This window comes from Haemaphysalis longicornis, unplaced genomic scaffold (genome assembly GCF_048455015.1).
Source record: "Haemaphysalis longicornis isolate Haplotype H1 unplaced genomic scaffold, Haemaphysalis longicornis Haplotype H1 scaffold_3, whole genome shotgun sequence".
In the NCBI taxonomy this organism is placed as follows: domain Eukaryota; kingdom Metazoa; phylum Arthropoda; class Arachnida; order Ixodida; family Ixodidae; genus Haemaphysalis; species Haemaphysalis longicornis.
The window spans coordinates 91,546,000-91,567,319 of record NW_027526335.1 but is presented as its reverse complement, the minus strand read 5'-3'; the positions used below and the strand labels follow the sequence as shown (position 1 = coordinate 91,567,319).

Below are 21,320 nucleotides of genomic sequence, written 5' to 3'. Positions count from 1 at the left end.
CTAAAAAGAAGTTCCACATGCGAGAAAGTAGGTGTTAGTGTGGTGAAAAAATGTGCTAGGGATTGTTGTCGGGGCTTATTTTAAAAGCGGCGATCAGATATCTGCCGCGATGCAAGCCTACGCTGACCGGTCGCCGCGGCGCGCGGTGCGCCGAGCGGCCGAGAGATGGCGATACCTGCGCGGAAGCATCGAAACAGGCTACGCAGATGTCTTGGTCATCGATCGCTCAAACGGCAGTTATAGCTGAAATAAAGTTCCACATGCGAGAAAGGGGATGATAGTGTGGTGAAAAGTTGTGTTACGGATTGTCATTCGCAGTTGCGCAGATAGCAGCGATCAAATATCCGCCAGGATGATAGGCCTAAAGACACCCGATCCGACCCGAACAACGCAAGCCGCGGTTGCGGGCGGTTGGGGCTCAGCGGGCTCTCATTGGCTGTGGCCTCACAACGATCGCAACGATGGCACGACTGCATCTGGCTTGCCAGTCGCACGTCGTGAGCCTCCTCTGACCCGCGAACGACGCCAAAACAGGTTCTTACGATCAATCGTAACGATCAGTCGCATGTGAATCGCGTGCACCAGTCGTACATGTGTCTCGCGCTTTATTCAAATTTTCTCGTAGGTGCGTGATGACATATCTACCCGATTGCCCAATGTACACTTTTCCGCACTTGAGGTGCAATCAGTTCACAATGCCTGCACAACAGGGCGCAAACTTCTCACCGTGGTTCACACTGCAGCGTTCTTCCCTTGAATGGTTGGGCAAACACAGCTAAGCCTGAGGAGGGCTGAGAATGCGACATCCACCCTGCATCTTCCAGTTACATTCTTTACACCAAGTGATTAGCGGTGCACGTATGAGATGTCTGTTGTAAAGTGCTTCTTTTTATCTTGTTTTTGCTCACGGTCCGGTTCGCATTTGATAACTTTCATTGTCCCTCGTTGTTTCCTCAAGTCCCTCGTCCTTGTCATGTCACTTGTCCCTGTGTCCCTTGTCGTTTGTTGCGCTGTTAAATTTCAACATGAATACCCACCAACTTTGTTGTAACAAGGCAAACTTTCGAATAAACCAAACATGTGTCTTGCCTGCATGGCCTCTTTTAACTAGTAAGAAAGTACAGTGTCATTTCCAGCAAGCGACCTGCAAGGAGGGCTTGTCACCAATCAGTAGCTTCCATATAGGAGACAGTATCCCGCGTCGCCTGTTGTCAGAGGACATCAAATATGCCTCCCAGTAGTAGAATACCACAATGTGAGACCTATGGCAGGCAGCTCGGGCAACACATCTGGGAGCATCTGGTGCAAGAGATACCCCCCTGGTTACGCAGGGCGATCCCGCAACAGGCGTCGAATGTGCTGCACTACACGGTCCGCTCAGCAGTGGGCGTGGTGGCCGTGATCGTGCCCTGGAACCTGCCCCTGTACCTGCTCACCTTCAAGCTGGCACCGGCGATGGTCTACGGCAACACGGTGGTGGCCAAGCCCAGCGAGCTCACCTCCGTCACGGCCTGGATGCTGGCCAAAGTGTTCATGGATGCCGGTAAGACCCCAATTGCCCGCAAGCACACTCACTCACTCTGAGGACCGGAGCAGGCTAGGGCACAACGGTCATTACGGACAGCAAATGTGCAGTTCCAAAACCATGGAGCTGATGGTCATTCAACGTTCCATTTCATAGCTGAAAAGCTCAGACTAATTGTCCTTGTGACAGCTAGGGAATACAACACTTGTCATTACTGTTCAGTGCGAAATTACAACTTTGATTGCAGGCCATGATGGCTGTAGCATTTCAATTGTTGTTAGCAGCAAAACATGATTCAAAAGGACATAGAATGGGGCTAGTTGGTGATGCTTTATACTTTCAGTGCTGTTGTTTCTCGAAACGTTGAACTACGAGAACACTATAGAACAAAGAAGATTATTCTAGGCTAGTGACGTCAGGGCCAAACACTACCCCTATCAAAATAAGATAGCCTGAGCGGCATTCGAAATAAAGGACGGGATACATACAGTTTGCTTGAAACACTGATGACACAGCCGGGCGCAGCCAGATGGTAAAACCAAAACACAAGTTACAAGCAGAATGCATGGTTTGCGGCAATATGAATGCATAGCATTTAGAAAAATCTTTGGTACTAAGAAGACAGCCATTTCTACAGTGTCAGCTGTTCACAGGAAGGTTCCCGAGATTGCTGCTGGTCCCACTTAGCCGTCAAAGTACAAAGAAAACGACTTCCTTCCATCTCCAAGAGCATGCAGGAGATGTCCAAATTAGCGCATTATATATTTGAAGGGAATCAAGCATGCTCATCTCAGGATAGATGGTGATAGCTAGTGCTTGTGCGAACAATCAGCATAAGCATGCTGTAACTAGCGTATGCGTAGAAATAATTGCACGCCTGCAATGCCTCCTTGCGCCGGGATCAAAAATAGTTCCGCCAAGGAGTGTCCACAGATGCAATGCAGTAGCTTCTCTGGAGCAAAACTGACTCTTGCACATGAGTGTAAGAGCCGATCAAAAGCAACGCTCTGTTCCAGTTGTCTTAACCGAGGCCAAGAGGTCAACTAGCTGACACCCTGTGGTACGTGCTCGGGGAAACAAATTGTGAAGTCTTCGTGAAAGCAGACACCTTCACCATTAAAAGTCAACTCTTTGAAATGGTGAATGTGTCTGTTAAGGCTTCTGTAACTAAGCCCACTACCACAAGGGATACTCGCACTGCTTATATGTTATACAGCTAATGTTGGCAATCGTAAACACTGAAAGTATTCGTGCCCAGATATTTTTTTCTTAGACACAAAGTAATAAAAAAAGTTTGTGCATGGGGGGAGGAAGGGAGAGAATGTGCATACTGCCTTCCTTTTGCATTTATCGAAAATCATAAATGGTGAGCATATGACAAAGGAATAGCTGTTGTTAGCTCTGCAGCTGAATCTTGTTAGTTAGCATACAGCAATTACCTTATCAAAGCAGCTTGCAATTCAAGATGGGCAAATGTATATCATCTCTGACGCAACCAACTTCTGTTTGTTGCTCAGGCAAAATATAAAAAAAGTTCTGCTTCTTTCTTGCTGCACTTGCTTACGTGTATACACTGTTGTCGCAGGGCTTCCCCCTGGCGTAGTGAACTTTGTGTTCGGCTTCGGCCCGATTGTCGGTGACGCATTGGTGCGCCACCCCAACACCAAGGCCATCTCGTTCACTGGCAGCACCAAGACCGGCACTACCATCGCCCAGATGTCCGCACCCTACGCGAAGAAACTCTCCCTGGAGGTCTGTGCGCAGCCATGCAAGCACTGACACGTAACATAGACACGTAAAACGGGTGAATCCGGTACCATCTGAATGCCCCAAGGCTGGCAGCCACTTTAGCAATCTCCATTATGCCAAACCCACTGAAAGCTTGAAAAAATTTTGTCCTGCAGACCTTTTCTCGAATTTCAATATAAAGGCATGCAACTGCTTCAATCTGTGCTTCAGTGATGGTGCAATCCCACGCCTTGCTTTCAGAATGGTCTCGTCATTGTTGGAAAGGAGCTCAATTACCCGCTAGTAAAATTTACTCCTTTATGCAGACATTTTTTTACCTTCAAGAAGACATTCCGTCTTGAGTCGCAACCAGGGGCAGATCCAGAGCAGTTGTGGATGTAACATGATTATGATGAGGGTGGTGAGATGCAGGAACTAAGTTTGTAGAGGCTTTGAGGAAGTCATTCATGGAAACGACCGTAGGGAAAGTGCCAGTTCAAACATCTGCCATTTAAGGGAGATAAATCTTCCACAATTGCAGCCGGCTACATGCAAAAATAAACTTAAGAAGCTCTGCATTATTTATTGAACGCACTCACTTATAGTGCGATAAAAGCTCGCACAGCTTTTTATCTTCATAATGTCGAAAAAGAGGACTGCTCAGTCTTCTTTCGCGAGTTTGTTTTGCTTTAGAAATGGGGAGGAGAGGGCTCTCATCTGTCAAAAAAGCTGCTGCTCAAATGAAAGTCGCCCATCGAGCCAGGTTATTGGTAACCTTGAATATGCTATCCGGTACAGATTCTCAAAGCTGGGCCCACCTTGTACTACTTCCACAGTATGTAAAAAATATTCTGCTCTTCCACCTTTACCTGCACATGTTGATTTTTTGCAGATGGGAGGCAAGAATGCAGCCATCGTATTCGAAGACGCTGACCTGAAGAAGTGCATCGCTTCACTCATGAAGTATGCAGGTCTTTTTTCTTCGTCTCCCTTTGCTTCAAAGGAATATGGCTAGCCATTGCATTTTTGTATTGTTACAGCATTTGCATAGAAAAGTTGTTAAAGCACAGACTCTCTATTTGTGGCAGACTAAAGGTAATAGAGCTTGAGTTGACTGCAACCTCGTGCTCTCTTTTTCTTTTTTCCTTCAGCAAGCCATTGTTGAGTGTGTTCATATCGCATGGCAAAAAAAAAGGAAACAGTGCTAAAATAGGAGCACAGAATAGAAGCACAAACTGTTATTGCTGTGTTTCAATTAGGTTTTCTTTTGCCACAAATTTCGTTGGCCCCCATTGTAGTGCAGTTGAAACAAATCTTTCCTGAAATATTGCACCAGATAAAAATAAGGAGTCTAATTCCTCGATGCTGCCATTCACATTCAGTGTTTTTTTTAACAAACAAAAAAAAAATTCAGGGAAGCTTGCACTGACGTGCAAGACTTGAACGACGAAGCTGTTGTAGGCGATCATTGACGGACACAAAGTTGAGTTTTAGTATCGCGCTGCCATGGTTGACGTCGGTGGCATGGCCTTTCGATGACCGTATGTTGAGCAAGGCCAGAGTGAGCTCATCGATGAAGTCGACGTTTTCGTACGCCACTCTCCAAGCACGACTTGTTGTCTCTAGCGGATGCTTTGCACGCCGAGCCTCTCGAAGCGCAGCCTCTTCCGCGGCCATGCGAACTATGTGCGGCAGGGCCATGTGGAGTCAATGATCACCCACAGCAGTTCCGACATTCAAGTCGCGGCTCTGCTACGGTACAGAGTGCATGCACAGGACGATACGAGGACCAACATACATTATGACGCGTCTTTATCATTCCGAGCAAGTTTTACCATGATACGGTGAACGCTGGAGTTTTTTGTGGCCAACATTGGCCAATCTCCCTAAGTGGATATGCTTGGCTTGATGAACATGCGCTCGTGGCACGCAGTGAACACTGAAGTTTCTTCTTCTTTTTTTCTGTTGCCAATATTGGCCAATCTCCCTAGGTGGGTATGCTTTATAGCTTGACAAATGTGCACTCGAGGCACACGTGCATGAGCGCTCAGCCTTTTCTTGGTATTTTTAACTGCAGACACCATGCACAAACGATCTGCTCAACAGCTTCACTGTTAAAAAATTGCATCGTCCTGAGCGCACCAAGCGAGCATGTATTGTACTTATTTCCTTTTCCAGGGCCAGCTTCCTAAACCAAGGCGAGATGTGCCTCTGCACGAGTCGTATCTACATTCAGAAGAAGTTATACCAAAAGTTTACGGATGCGTTTGTTCATGAGGCAAGGTAATGGACTTGTCAGAGTGTTGAGTTGCATGTTAGCTGGTTGTTTCTCGTGTGCAAGTGGCACAGCGTGCATTCCGCATCTCACCGATTAAGATAAGGTTTTTGTTTTAAATAAACGTGTAAGTGAAACACGTCTCTAAATTTTCACACAATAAGTACAGACTTGAACAAATAAGCCTCTTCCTGCTTGTGCGATGTATCAACGATGATCGTTTGCGTTGCGACTTCATTCAGAGCTATCGAATGTGCAGTGGTACCAAAGTTTGCAGAAGCTAGGCATACACATGCGTGCCCACAGTCCTGATTCTACTGGATTAACGAGTGCCAACTGTTTTAGTGGCTTTGGTGGATAACTTGATGATATCCCCAAGCATGTGACCTTAATGAAATAACCACTCTTCAGACATGTGCTATAACATGGAATGACTCCTCACAAGGCTTTTCTGATGACGTTTTACTGTTTATAATTTTAGCAATATGTTCAAACCAGTGCTCTGCAAACCTTGCCCTACAGCCTGTAAATACGCAATCTAATTGGACTAATCTGAAAGGCAGCTTCAGGAAACGTTGTTTTACTTCTTTATTTATTAATACTGCCAACCCTCACTTCCGTTACAATAAAGTAGGAAAAATTTTAAATACAAATGCAAACATTTTGAGGATTTACAGCTTTGCGTGGAATGAGTGTGGGGTAATCTCAATTGTGAGCAAATATAGTTGACTAGGGGGAAATGTCAATTATAGGAACACCAGCCTTGTAGCACTATTTGCACGAAGCTGGGCAGGTGTAAAAGTTCACACATGCTCACATTGGGGCATGACAGTTGTTTCCTGTGAGATCTCTGTCTGTATACTCTGTATACAGACGATGTCTGTATTCGATGTCTGTATACTCTGGAATACTGTAGCATGGCAATTTCTAACAAGAGAGCGATGCAGGCATTGCGTATAGCAACCCATATATAAACTGTGCGGTTATTTCAATACTCGACTTGTTAGGTTCTATTGATTGCACTTTGAGGATTAGCAAAGAGCACTCGTATTTTTTACTCGTACTCGGGTAATCACTCATATTTGGCTGAGGGTTCTTGTGATTCACATCCCAAGGTGTTGCTCAGCTTCTAATTCCATCCCCCATCCCTCATCCGGATCTCCTCCCGGGCAGGAAGCTCAGGGTGGGGCCCCCCCAGAGCGAGTCTGTGTTCATGGGTGCCCTGGTGAGCAAGGAGCACCTGGAGAAGGTCAAGTTCTACATCAAGCTGGCCATGGAGGACGGGGGCAACGTGCTCTGCGGAGGCCTCCGAGAGGAGCCCGACCTGCCCAAGGAGAACAAGAACGTGAGTGGGCACTGCTAAGATAAACTGACACAACGGTCATGCCTGCTTGTGCAGAACTGCAGCAGTGGCCTGCTGTACAGGCATTTCAGGGCTATTCACAATCACACCCTCTTTTTGCACCCCACTTGCCACCTCGTGACCTAAAGGCGGCACCTCTGCAAAAGGAGTCAGGTGGGTGGATCATTTTTGGGAAGGCAGGGTTAGCCTGGCACAAATGTTCAATTCTAGCGAGTAGAAAGATTACTAAGAGAAGTAAAGATTAGGCAGCGCTTAAGGCTTATGCCCGTGTATGTCCTAATCACACTACCTGGAGGTGTCAGAATCCTGGCCGGTGGAAGTGTTCACCCTCTCCGGCAATATGTTGGCGAAATGTGAGGCAGACTACGGCAAACCTTGCAAAATGGGTGCAGACGGCATCAAAAGGCACTCACCTCAGTACTGCATCTCGTAAGTCCCTCACCCAGCTTATAACTGTAGAACTTCCCTTTATAACCACACGACCCCTCATACATAAAAATTTGTTTAAAGTGTCACCAACCTATACCAAAAATGTGACGACGTGCATGAAGAGTACAAGCATAGCACACGAAACCTGAGCAGGCAGATTTTTTTTTAGTGCTCCTCCATGTACCCTGCTTTGTTGCAAGGTTCCGACAACTTGCGACAAATGCAGTGAAGATTCAAGGTAGTCACCAACCAAATGTTGAGCTGAGCTCCTGGAAAATAGCAATTACTTGCGCACTATACGTTTCGGTCTTCTCTTTTCTCACGACTGAAAGCTTTCACTATACACAAGCACCAAGCAAACCACTGCATTAATGCCGCCCTGAAAACTAAAACTAAAGCGGGGTTTTAAAAGGTTGGCCTTTCCACAAAACACAGACATCTTGCTATTACTGTTCTTCTTTACAACACTTTAAGTCAGCTTTTCTGAAGAAAGTGCGTAAGACAGGTGTGGAGGTGACACCAACACATGAATTGCTTTGACAGTACAGTCTAGTCCACTTATAACAATATCCAAGTGCCAAGGAAATCCCATCATTTTAACCGATTATTGTTATATGCGGGTTGCTAAATAAAAAGACTTAGCAGAGCTCAAAACATTTTATTTGCAGGCAAGCGAGGTTGTACTGCTACCTATTTGTGGAAAAGAAGCCATACTCGGTCTCAGCTGTGTTTACTGCACATGAAGCTGGCGCACATCTTTTTCAAGAGCATCTATAGGTGCTTCACCTAGCTGAGTGAAGGGTCCTTGGTGGAAACGAACTCCCTGAGGGACTATCATGCGTTGGGCCTCCTGCGAAGCTCCTACCCGAGTAGGCTGTGCAACCGCGTCGTCACAGTTGTCACTGCCACCCACCGCTGTCCGCAGCACGTATCCGCGCAACGATCGCCTTTTCAGTGATCACTCAGACGTCTCCAAAACACTGTCCCTGATGTCTGATCCACGGAAAAACTGAGGTAGTTGAAGAGGCACCCAGTCAAATTCAAAGCAGCAGGCACGGGAACGGGGACAAAGCCGCAGCATCGGCAGGGGTGTTTGGAAGGAGAACTGAAAGGAGAACTCTCGCTTCCTTGTAAGCGGCACAGTTGACTCGTTTTCTGAGGGGTGGACGGGATGCGAGGCGCATCGCAGCGCATGGTTCGGCGTGGCTGGCGTGGAGAGCCGGCGGCACCTCGCATTTTCGGTGCTTGCTGTAACCCGATTCAATCGTTATACTATCCGATATCGCGGCACTGGAGCATTGTAATAAGCAGTTTATTTTCCCATGGAAAGCATACAAAAGCGGACGGTGACATAGCTGTTCATCGTTATATCCGATATATTGTTATAAACGGTATCGTTATAAGTGGACTCGACTGTATGTCCTACATCAATCTCCTCCATGTACTCTGCCCTATTGTAAGGTTCCAACAACTTTTCACAGTCGACAATGTACGGTCACACAGTTGTTTAAACTGCTGTGGTGTGATTGGCCCACGTTTTGAAGCAACAAAATGTATTTGGAGCAGCTAGAAAAAGTGCATTGCAGAGCCACAGCAGCGTTTTGAAACAGCGAGAAGCATGCCTTGGAGCCATAAAATGGTCTTTGATATAGAAAAACAACCCACAGAAACATCGAAATGAGTTCTCCAAAGCAGAGGTAAATCTGTTGACAAAACAGTCTCTGTTACACTTGCATAACCCATTTTGTCACATCTCAGAATGCAAACTTTCTGAAGCCTTGGCAAATTGCTATCTCTACAAAATAAGTTAACTCTTTTTGTTCCAAATGACTACACGTAAGGCTGTCTTACAGACAGAAGCTGTGACAGGGGTATTAGGAGATAGCAGCTGGCTTCAGCTAGAACACACAGCATCTGGCTGCATTTTTCTGAGCTAGCGCTTGAGAGCGAGACAACCGAAAAAAAAAGGAGATAGAGCAAATGACTGCTTGTCTTTTTAAAGCAAAGCTTTTTTGGTGTCACTGACGGCAGTGTCATAACCAGAATGCAGTGCAGGAAAGCCAACTTTAGACAGTGGGAGGGCACCTGATCAAGAAAGGAAAGTTTTTTGTGGCCGGAACTGAACCAAGCGTCATGAAGCCGACATCTATCCGATTGCGCCATAACACGGTCAGAGCAGTTTGGACTTACTCTAAGCTACCCGAACTTCTAAATAAATCAAAACGAAAATCAAACAAATGAAATGAAATCAATTGCAAATGTCAACTTATTAATTTCATGTTGGGAAATCTTTCCATTTCAGCCATCTTTCTCATTGCATGAAAAGAGCTTTTTGTTGTTTTTTTGCACTAGCTTTTCTAACACGTTTTTTCCCCCTTTATACGTACATGACGAAAGGGTTGTGCTTGCATGTTATAGATTCTTGCCCACGATTCCAAAGTACTGCAAGCTCAAGCGGTTAGTTTTATTTGCACAAATCCCAAAAATCATGGGCTTGTTTAGGTTTGGCACAGTTTGAATCAGCTGGTGCAATGGTCACATCAGTGGAATCTATTGCCATGGTTCTGCAATGAGGATATGCAGGTTTAGAGCTGACCACAACAAATAGCAACAGTGTGCAAAGCTCTCCATTAACAGCCACCCCACATCCACCCACCACATTTCTCTACCACACGCTTGGTCACTCTGCTTGTCTAACAGAGATGCGAGAAGTTGGCTTTGCTGCAGTGCACACACACACATTTGTCTGGGCACTCTGCACAACGCACAATATTAAGTTGGCTTTTTTAAAGAAAAGCTTTCTACCTTTACCAGCCGTTTCCTTTGTGGCGTGCGCGACAAGAAACTCCAGACATGGCAGGGGGGGGGAGTGTTCCCTCACGGAGAACGGTGGGACGGCTTTGTCGCCTCCGTTAGCGACGGTTGTTTTGGCCCTGTTTTGGCGCAGCTTCGCGTCCATTGCGCGCTTCCTTCAAATGGCTTGACCAACTTGTTCGACAGCACCACCTGGGTTACCGGGACGTGATGGAATTATGTGGTCGTACGGCAAAGATACATTAAGGATTTGTTTGCAGGGCGGGAAAACAAAATGTAGAGACCACATACAGACATCGGGCCGCTAGAGAAACTCCACCTTTTGCGCACTGCTTGCCACAAATGGGATTCCGTTTTCTAAACTGGTGAATACCAATTCGGTTGTTTAAGAAGTATTACAAGAGGTGAAAGGAGCAACTGTTCTGATCAATAGCAATTAGAAAAGTTCCCTCAGCTTTCTTGCATTTCTCAAACTTACTAAACTAACTAGTTTAAATCGGTATAAATGGGAGTCACTAAGCTTACATGCCGAATTGTTTCGGTGTCTGCGCTTGGGTTGCGTGGTGGTGTAGCTCAGGATGGCTAGCATCAGGACGGCTAGGATCAGTATGGCTAGCAAATCAGCAAATCAGGACGGCTAGCAAATCAGGACGGCTAGGTTCGCTGTCTCACCCTTCGAAAGACGCTCTTCTCCACTTTCTGTCGACACACGGCCGGGCTGCAGCGGCGGCATCGTCCGCTGCTCTAGCCCGGCCGTGGCCAACGCTGCTACTGCATTCGGGACGCCGCCCCCGCGAATTCCAAGTAACGGCTCGCAGAATCTCTGGTGTCACTCTTTGTAGAGCCATGTGTGTGAATTCAAGTGACGTCGCACGGGCAATTGTTGTAGGTGCCGTTTAAAGTAAAGCTTTGCTTTCCAACCACCTTCACAGCAAGGATTGGAGCCAATTTTTTTGCATGACAGGAAAGCTGTGGAAGGAGGTCAAACGCCTTGCAGATGCGCGCAAAACTAGTCGAACACTAGGGTGCCAGAATAACTTCAGAATAATAAGCTGCCTGCACAGGCCATCCAAGCTCAGGATGTTAACCCACTAGACCCGTCGCAGAGTGAATACAAAAACGCTTATAACTGTTCCATGAGATTATTGGTATCTAGAAAAGCAGCAAGAGCTTGATGTGGACCAGTTAATTCAGTATATTCTACAAATCTTAAGTGCGAAACAATGTGTGAGTGTGCATACGTGTATGCGCTTGAAACCTTGGAAGCGATGAATTCTTTTCAATACAAGCAACGGTCACTGGCCATGCAGTACAGGAAGCAACACTAGAGACTTGTCTGAGCGGAAGGCCACTCTCACCACCTGCTGTGGTACCCGGAGCCCACTGAAAGCTTTGATGTATCCACTGGTGTTTAATTCCAGTGACAGATTGGGAGTGGTCACCGAGCTCCGCCGCAGAGCTCGCTGCTCCCTCGAAGAGCAGGTGCTCTGAAACTGCCTTTGGAACACACGCGCTCCCGCCGGAGAAAATGCCGAAGCATGACGGGAACAGGAATTTCCTGGCAGCATTTACGTCAGGCCCTTCCAAAAACGTCCGCTTCCCTGAAAGTGTTTCCTTCTTGTCAGGTCTCAACTAAAGAAGCCGATGATGGGACTTTAGTAGCCTCGACAGCATCCAACGGCGCCCATGGGGAAAGTTTTGCCAGTCATTTCGCAGGCAGGAGAAAAAACGAAATGCCAAAGACTCATTTATTCACCATGTTCACCTAGTCATCGTTCGAGCTTGGCTCCTCGCAGCGTGATTCAGAGTTTCTGCTGTTGCACGCACTTTTGTTAAGTAGCAAGCATTACTGCGACATGGCATGCAGCATCTTATTCCGTTGACTGTGGCCGTCACATGTATTTGCCGGAGTGAGCGCCATGGCACTTTGAAAAGGGGAGCAGAGCGGAAGCAGACGGCGACGATGTCACGAGAGAAGACAAGGCCTTCCACGAGTTCCAGTTGACTCCGCCAATTTCGGGGCAGCAACTTTCCTTGCTTCACGGAGCAATCTCGGCTGCGTCGGCGCACTCAATCTGCCATTGGAACAGGATTTAGCTGCTCCCGATTTGCCATTGGAACGTGTCTGCTCCAAACAGAGCAAAAAAGTTGCTCGGAAAGTACTCTGGATGTGCCATTGGAATGCAACATTGGATTCACTGATCTCAAGTTATGACTAATGCTACAACACCTATGTTTGAAATGGCTGCCTTTCAAAGAATACAGTCCACTGTTTACAATATATTAAATATCTGTTTGTGCTTGCATCGTGATTACTTCTTTAAACACTTCATCAGTTCAACTCACGAGGGCCGAATGAACCAAATACTCTAGTATCTCCAAATGACATGTCAGCTTGTCTAGAATAATTTCATGCTACCCCACCCAACATTCCAATACAAAATGATAGCGGCACACTCAAAAATAATTATAGAAACTACAAGCGTGCTTGCAGAAGTAGTAAACGAAGACGAGGGGACAGATATATTTTGTGCGATTGTATGTACTAATGTATCCTCACGTACAAGTTACAAAAAATTTGTAACAAGCAGTTGTAGACACCCCCGGCACTAGGTAAACTAGTACTGGCCCAAGTAACCGATTATGTTGACACCTTGGAGTGGTGATAAGTGCTACACTGCCTCCTTCCAGAAATAATGAGGACAATGATGTGTTCTCCAACCACCTCAACACCATGTGGTGGTCTCTTTAGCGCATCTGGGACGACTGCTATCAAGCCAACAGTCATACTGCTGCCAGCAAATATGAACTTCTTTGCCTGTGCAATTCTTTGTTAATATGTGAATTGATTCCAGCTTCCACACACCGTTCAGATGACAGTAAAAACAATCACATTTTTGCTTTATGTCATTCATATGATGATGACATACATATAATGTTACACGTATATTGTTATGCGGTGGCGGGGCAAGGCAAAGATTAAACGAATCATGATTGAAATGACGAGCACTCTATTCACAATATTTACGTGAAGGCCATGACAGACCCTATGCTGGCTGCGCCCACCCAAAGCTTCTTTAAACCTGCCAATTAATAAGTCAAATTTCTTACCTTTCTCTACCATGAAGCTACGAGAGTTGACCTGTTAAATTTTCACAATTTTAAATGAACAGGCTGTAAATAAGTGGGTTCAGCGGGATATTCTGACAACAAATTTCATTTGGTTATCACAAACTTGTAGTCACGCCTTTTCCTTTTTTTTCCCAACCTCCGTAACGAGCCTGGCGGTGTTTCAGAAAAAAATGGGGAATAAATGGAAGGCGGAACATACGGTAGAAGTGAGGGGAGGCTAATCAAACCTAGCAACTTAGCAGCATTTGACCCTTTCGCTGTCACTGACGTACCGGTACGGTTTCGCATTTCCTTCTCGTATTGACACTGACGCACCAGTACGTTCTCCATTTGCGCTTAAAAATTTGCGCCATAGCGCACAGCTGGCGCACCTGGACTGTTTGTGCCATCTGTCGAATCTTTCTAGTAGCTCGTATTTTCCCTCGCAAGCTCTGTAACGACAGTACATTAAAGAGTACGGAAGGACCGCGCCCGCCCTTCGTTGCTGGCAGGCATGGTCGCTCCGCACGCTGTACTCTGTAGGGATGAGTGACCATGCGGCACGCGTGCAATCCCATACAGGTGCAAGGGTTGTTGTCCCATCCACAACGAGTTTCAACAAACAAAGGAACATTTATTGGGAGGGGTTGCTCAAGGCCGCATGGGGGAAAGGGGTTTCTAGGATTTTTTAAATTCTGTTCCCAAGTCTGCTACAGCGCGCCAGGTTAGCCCAGCGTGCCGCTGTTTCTACAATAGACCGAAATATGACTCCATCGCGGCTTTCACTCACTCGCCCCGCCCTCACTTGCTGCTGTCAGCAGCAAACAAGGTTGTTGTATCAATGCTGTATTCCCTTTTTATCTGTATCTGCCATTATGATTTGGCAACGCGTCATTTCTGTGAGTTATGCGAGCTGCTGAAAGTGCTCCCTCCATGCGCACGGTTACTTTCGGATGGATGACCGCGCGGGGTCTTCGACTGCGGACAGGAGCAATGGTTCTTCCGATTCCGATCCTAATACGAGCCGAGCTCGGATTCGCATTCTGAGAGTTGCTCATCTGGGGAAGGGGTGTGAGTACCACAGCGTCAGATTCTGATGTTGAAACGGTGGGGTCGTCGTCCCGGAAGTGTGCTTGGCAAACTGGAAATATCTGGAAGAAAGCAGATTTCTCACCCACGCTCTTTCCTTTTTATCCATTATGTTCCGGACACTATCATAGTCAAATAAATCACTATGCTCCTTCCCTGATATTCTGGAAACCAAGCCCAACACCCAACAGTGAAAGGGTTAAAGGTAACAGCTTTACCCACCACTGCTAAGGTATTTACCTACAGCAGATCCAGGTAACATTTCATGTTCAGTGCATACTGCTACATAACACGGACTTACGCGAGTGGTCTAGCCAGCAGTTATGAACCAAGAGTATTCGAAAAAAATGCAAGTATACACTTTGTAATGCCATACATTGTGTGCTCCACTGTAGGGCTACTTCTTGCTGCCAACGGTGATCACAGACCTGCCCCACTCATCGCGTTGCATGCAAGAGGAGATCTTCGGACCAGTCACGTGCCTGGCGCCATTTGACACGGACCTCGAAGTGATCGAGAAGGTCAACGGGGTCCCCTATGGCCTGTGCGCCAGCATCTGGTCCAGAGATGTCTCCCGCGTCCACAAGATGGCGCAGCGCCTCGAGGTACGTACCCAGCAGGGACCTCACAACCCAGGTTAGGTCAGCTCCCTGTGGGGCCACGAGACTTGCCAGGTTGCCAGAACTCGACCAATCGTTGCATATGTGACGGCTGATGGGGGTGCTTTGAGCTTTCCTGTACTGGCCCTCGCCCGTTGATCTGAAGAAGAAAATTAACCTCTGCGAAAGAAAGGTGTGAAGTTTGCAAACCCAAGCACCCTCTTCACAATTTAAAAATCAATGACTGGCATGCTAGGCTGAACCTTTTGTGTACTCTCTACAACTCGAAATGGTGGTGAGCAAATAGTGAGCCTTGCATTAAAACACATCCGTGCACACAGTCATTAATCAAAGCGTGTGTGCCATTTCCTTGATAACACATCAACTCAGTGATGCCCCATGCTCACCACAATGGTGTCCTTATTAGCCGAGGTTGCACCACTAGTTATAGGTCTCAATATGCCCTTCTTCCACATACTGAGAGATGCATCCATTGGCAAAACTTTGAAGTGCAGTTTTAGAATCAGAAATGATCGTGCTGGGAGTGGGGTCGAGCATTAGAGCTAGGGCTATGGCCGCCTCTTCCGTCATCTCTGAGCAGGTGGATCGAACGGTGGCCGAATTGAGTTTTTCGCGGTAGTTTGTGGCTACAATCGTGTATGCATCGTGGAATCTGTATACTGCGGCGTCCACATGCACAACTGGGGGATTGTTGCCATACATCTTGTGGAGTGCGTCCGCTCTCTTTAGTATCCTAGAGACGTAATGCTGGGGGTGCGTATTGCAAGGCAACGGTTTGATTACCAGTTGGGAGTGGATTGATGCGGGGATGGGATGTAGTTGTGCAAAGTTTGTATGGTGACCGACACCGTCTTTGAAGAATATGCCTTCCCATGCTAGTTTTGGCCAGAGCTGTAGTGTGGAGACCCATCTCGTCCAATCGGGCAGTGGAAGTGCCGGAAATGAGTCAAAGCACTAATATAGGTTCGCCTAATTAGCACGTCTACTTTATAGAGGTTCGCCTTGGTTAGGTGGAGATAAGGGAGGGAGTAAACTAGCCGGCTTATGAAAAAGGCTTGGAGAATGCGAACTTTCTTTCGGTTATACCCTTATGGCGATTGGTGGCCCTGCAGACAAGCCGGGCCCATCTGGTCCGTGGTTAGGTTCATTGGGTTTATGAAGCAGTCACTTTTGTGGTTGTTTAGTATTGTTCGTCGTAATAGTATTGAGATCATCGGGACCTCTGTGATCGGTTTGCATGTTATGTGGAGCCTGAAGTTCGGTTTCTGAAGTGGTCTTTGAGCTGGCAACGGAAGTAAAAGCAGCTCAAATTGAGATGGCGAGCAAGAGAGTCCCGCTCTGCCAGCTTCCTCTGTGACGACGTCGATGCATATCTCCAGGATTTCCTTAATTTGGGAATCACTACCTCTGGTGGCCCACAGAGTGCCGGTGCTCAAAATTTTGACAGGAAGCTCTGCCTGACCCCAAAGACAAGCAGTTCTTCTGACCTGGACGCCCGAACATTCCGGCCTCAAAGGGAACGAGGTTGCCCACAAACACACCCAAGGACCCGCCATCCGGGCTGTGTCCAGCCTCTTTCCCTACCATGGGTAGTGATCAGCGCGGGATTGCCTGGTCTCTTTTAATGATGTAACTATGCACTACTGCCTCTCACGCTTGATGTATCCTCCGACAGACAAAACTTTGGGCAATTCTAAGGCCCACACGTGGCGCCTTCTTCAGACAGGCACCTTTCCAAATCCTGCCGTCCTGACGCACATACAGCCAACTCTATACCCTACTTCGGCCTGCTGCTTATGTGGCGGTCATGCCACACTCTCCCATATGATCTGGGCTTGCCTGAAAAACCCCTTTCCCGAAATGCCCTCCGAGGAACGGTGGGAAGCCGCGCTGCGCAGCTGGGACCCGGAACTACAGGCCTGTTTGGTTGCCAGGGCTGCCGAGGTTGCTGATCAGTTCACGCTGACAGCCATCTCACGACCTAACCACTAGCAGCACTTTCAAGATGCATCATCACCGATATTCCTCAAAATAAAGTTTATTCTCTCTTTCTCTCCACAAACTGCCATGCAACATCCAACTCGCTGTACATATAACTGCGTGCATTGTTTGACAATGGCGGACTTCAAAGCGTGATGTTAGGCATAACGGCCAACTGAAATGAAAATTTCCACCTGTGAAAACCCTATTTCTATATAGTCTGCCTAAAAAGATGGCAAGATATAAAACAGGACCGCTGAAATACGCGTATGCATGCCGCAAGCGATCAGCAAAAATATGAAATACTGGAACTGAGAAGAGCACAGCCATTAGAGCCAGGCTGAAGTGACATCACAGCTGGCAAGAAAATGGCCGCCCGGTCAGTGGCTTGGGAGCAAGCCTGTGCACCTCTTTGCGCACTTGAGCGGCAGCCATGTTAGAAGCGCACTTAGCGGAGCCCGACCAGTTCTTCAGCTGCATAGCCAGCAGGAGTACTAAGCACCCGGCTAACCGGAATGTCACTTCCGCTCCATGGCCGTCTGTGTGATTCGCCAGCATGTGCAGCGTCGTCTGCTGCAGAGCTATTTTAAACACTTCTGATTAACAAGGCATTTCACAGAGCTAAGTCCCAATTGAATGGTGGCACGTAATGCACGTTCAAAATAAATTCGGCCGAGGTGAAACTTCAGTGCAGTTGGCCTTTAACATCAGGCTGCCATACCTGTGCTCCCTTTAACCTCCTGCTTCGTCACCAGCAGTTCGACTGGCTCCTTAGCAATGAAGATCCATGGAGGTACAGTAGAAGTGCCTAATACAAAAAATTTCTGCACATATCAAGACACAATGACATCTCCTTGACCTGTTCCTCCTCAACAACATGTGGGGCAAGTAGACAAATGCAATCCCACTCCTCAATGCAAGACACGAGTAGACAGCGTAGAATGACGATTTCATGCAGCAGAATGAGCACACTCTTCTCCTGAAACGGGGCAATGGAGTCAACAACTCTTCACTGACAAGGGATTAAAAGAAGTGTGTGTTTGCATGCATGAAAATAAGCCCATCACCTGCCATCATATCATAGATTTTTACAAATTTCTACGAACAGAAATTGCCCCTGAAACTTATCAGAGAAGCTGTGTGGTGTCTACAGTGCACATCGCACCATTGCTCTTTCCCAGGTGGGCACCGTGTGGTGCAACTGCTGGATGGTGCGTCATTTGCACATGCCGTTCGGAGGGATGAAGATGTCCGGCCTGGGCCGCGAAGGCACCGACGCCTCCAAGGAGTTCTACACCGAGGTCAAGTCCATCAGCCTGGACTACAGCTGAACCAAGCCTCGGGGCCGTCGCAGATGCGCTTTTCCGATTAAAAATTGAAGCCGCACACACCCCGGTGCAATGTGTTTATTTTGAATAATCCCGTACATTGGACAGTGCTAACCTGGTAGAAAAATAAAGCATGCAGCCAGGTCCTTTTATACGCAGGACTTGGCCCCGAAACCCCTGCATAATGCTACCATGATGTCCTCTGGCAAAAAAATTCCACAGGAATTCAGGTAGTGCAAAAATCGCTGGGCCCTCTTTGCCTTTAGGCACTTTCGGAGCTTCTCGGCCTTGCAGATTATCTGCAGAGCGTCTGTGTAGTCGGACACAGCACCACTGCTTAGCGCAGCCCCCACTGGAACCCCAGAGTCTACAATTTGCTGACGACACCTCCCCCAGAACCGGTTTTGCTCTGCAATCTCGTAAATGTTTGTCAGGCTCGGCACGGAAGAGGAAACGGCCACATTCAACTCTGGAATGGCGTCTTTTGAGCCATCGAGGCGCGTTTCAAGGTTAGAGCTGGCTAGCTTCACAGATCCTACCTTTATGTGATTCAAAGCATCGGACACAGCAAAAGGCAAAGGAAATTCTCCAGCCCCTGCTGATGTAGGTGAAGCAGTTCCGCCATTTTGCCAGGCCTCTATTCTGTCAGACGGTAACATGCAGCAAGCACTATAAGCGCACCTTTCGAAACAACCATACATGCAGTCCACGTCGCTGAAAGCATCAAACATGTTAGCCAGCTCAAGTAAGCACTGTTTAATAAGGGGGGCCTGTGGATGTACCTCAGCGACACGATTATCTTGCGAGGACTCGCAACCACTTTCAGGCTCGCATGCTTCATCCGACAGCCAGCTGAAGTCCAGGGCATGATGACCTTCACCTGCATCCTCCGGGACCTTGGAATCCTCTTCCAGTGGTGGTGGCACAAGCACAGTGGTCAAGGGAAGCACATTCGGCAGACACAGGTGAGTGACATCCAGGCCAAGGTCCTCAAACATGCATTGAGTGACCACACGTGTGTCCAACACTTCCGACTGAAGCCGCTTGCACAGGTCGTCCCCGACCGGCAGATCCCTCGCAGAAAAGGGGGCACCTTGCTCGAGCACACACAACACGGAATCAAACTGGAGCTGGAGAATACATTTTCTCACGTCACAGTGGTAGTACTGCAGCAAGAAGTTCATGTTCTCACCAAGAGGCATGCTGATGGCTTCAGAGCTGCAGATGTGCGTTACAAGTTTGGCGACCTGATCTGGGCTAGGATGCACAAACTTGGCAGTCGGACAGCCACTTGGAAGTTTTGCTCTCACGTTGGCAAGGTTCCTTGTAGCCGTAAAGACCACAGGCTTTTTTGTGGTGGCCAACACCGACTCTACGGCACCCCAGAAACCATCGTCCTGTTCAAAGATGGTGTCAACGTCATCAAACAAGATGATGGTGTGGCTGGAGAACTTCAAGGTTGATGATTCCTGCTCTGCAGGCTTTTTAGCTGGCAACACTGGTTGTAAAGGACCACTATCGCAAGGCTCGTCTGCTTTCTGTTTCTTAAAGAACGCCTTTGCTTTATCAGCAGGCTTTTGCTTCGCGGCAGCCTTTTTTGGCCGTGTCTCGGACACCACGACAAAATCATCATCAGAATCTGAAGGTGAGCACGCCCTTTTCACAGGTTTTCGTTTTGCCACAGCGCGGGCAGGGGTTTTTGCAGCCACGCCAATAACCTCAATGTCATCATCTGAAGCAGCAGATGAGGCTGTGTTTGTTGTAGATATTTTAGCGCAGGTGTCAGAGCTACTTTTTGCTGTTCGTTTGCTCGAGGTGGATTCACTTGCAGCATTGCCTTTCTTGGCAGGCGGTGAGGAAAAATAGTCCAGAAGGGTACCCTTCGGACTTGTTTTCGTTTCAGGCTCCTTGACAACATGATTCTTGTTGCTCGTAGAAAAGAAGCTGTCCAAAGTGCCCTTCTTTGGGGCTTTAGGTTGACTCTCAACAGCGATCTTCGTGGTCTTGTCTTGGCTCTTTGCATGGGCTTTCTCAAACATCATCTGCAGTGGGCCAACATTTTTAGGCTTTGGCCCAGGCTTCGCCTTTTCTGCACTGATGGGCTGTGGTGCTGCACAAGCGACAAACGGCAGTCTGCTCCCTTGTACATGATGGGACTGGGTTGCTTCGTGCAGCTGAGCCAAGATCTTCTTGCCAGGTCTCTCACTGGACGCGTGAACTTCGAGAACCTTGAAGCCGAGCTCCTCCGCGAGGTAATAGACGGAGCTTGTTTTACCGACTCCCGGAGGTCCCGCAAGTAGGTAACAGTTGCTCAGCCCTTCTGTCGACTCTTCGGAGTCACTGAAGGCGTGCCGCGACCCGGATCTCTCCGGGTTCGAGTGCTTGTTCTTCCACTGCAGCAGCCAAGACCGCAGTTCGCGCACCGCCGTGTCGTTACCGACGAATGGACACGACGTCGAAGGCTTGTACTTGTCGGTCCAGGTCTGGCTGCCCAAACGGCCCTCGTCGTGGATAACTGCTGGTGTGCTTTCGGCGGTTTCGTTCTTGGCGGCGTTTTTTGGCGACGCTCTCGGCAGTTTTGAGCCTCGACGACGAACGGCCCGCGCAACGCTCGGTTCTTGTCGCGTTTTGCCATCTTGATTCTCCTTGGTACCGTCCGAAGCGTCAACTTCTTTGGGCTTTCTCGGCCGCAGTGATCTCCTACAACCATTATCGTTGTCTGCAAGAAATATTATGTTCTTGTAAAATGCCTGGATAGCGGTGAGAAATGAAAAGCGCAAGTCTGATAAACACTGGTACGTACCTTGTGTAGCTTGCATGGCTACTAGTTGAACTTGATCCTCAAGCGACGATTACACGGCTTCGCCACTATGTGCACAGTAAACAGCCACACATAGTGCGAGAACTTACATTCACACCACAACTACCATAAGCATTATATAACTTTTTCCGCCTCGAAAACATCGCCGTGATCAACGACTTCGCCCGCCATGAAAATCGCGCTGTTCGCGCGTAAATAAGCGCTTCGGATATGGATCCCTCTACGGCTTCGGCAGCA

The 21,320-nt window shown here is 47.8% G+C and overlaps 2 protein-coding genes across 2 annotated transcripts in view; one reads left to right on the top strand and one right to left on the bottom strand.

Annotated features, from left to right (window-relative positions):
- LOC144174855 (2-aminomuconic semialdehyde dehydrogenase-like) overlaps positions 1–18,265 on the top strand; it is a 25,010-nt gene extending 6,745 nt beyond the window's left edge. The window contains exons 3-9 of the mRNA XM_077703800.1: positions 1,332–1,543; positions 3,111–3,277; positions 4,146–4,216; positions 5,432–5,536; positions 6,702–6,873; positions 14,730–14,939; positions 18,116–18,265. Of these exons, the coding sequence (XP_077559926.1) occupies positions 1,332–1,543; positions 3,111–3,277; positions 4,146–4,216; positions 5,432–5,536; positions 6,702–6,873; positions 14,730–14,939; positions 18,116–18,265 (1,087 nt within the window). The remainder of the gene's footprint in view (positions 1–1,331; positions 1,544–3,110; positions 3,278–4,145; positions 4,217–5,431; positions 5,537–6,701; positions 6,874–14,729; positions 14,940–18,115) is intronic.
- On the bottom strand, positions 18,099–21,320 carry LOC144174854 (uncharacterized). The gene is made up of 2 exons (XM_077703798.1): positions 21,066–21,320; positions 18,099–20,981 (listed from the first exon to the last, which is right to left on the bottom strand). The coding sequence occupies exons 1-2, from the start codon at positions 21,079–21,081 to the stop codon at positions 18,412–18,414; spliced, it is 2,586 nt and encodes an 861-aa protein (XP_077559924.1). The 5' UTR covers positions 21,082–21,320; the 3' UTR covers positions 18,099–18,411.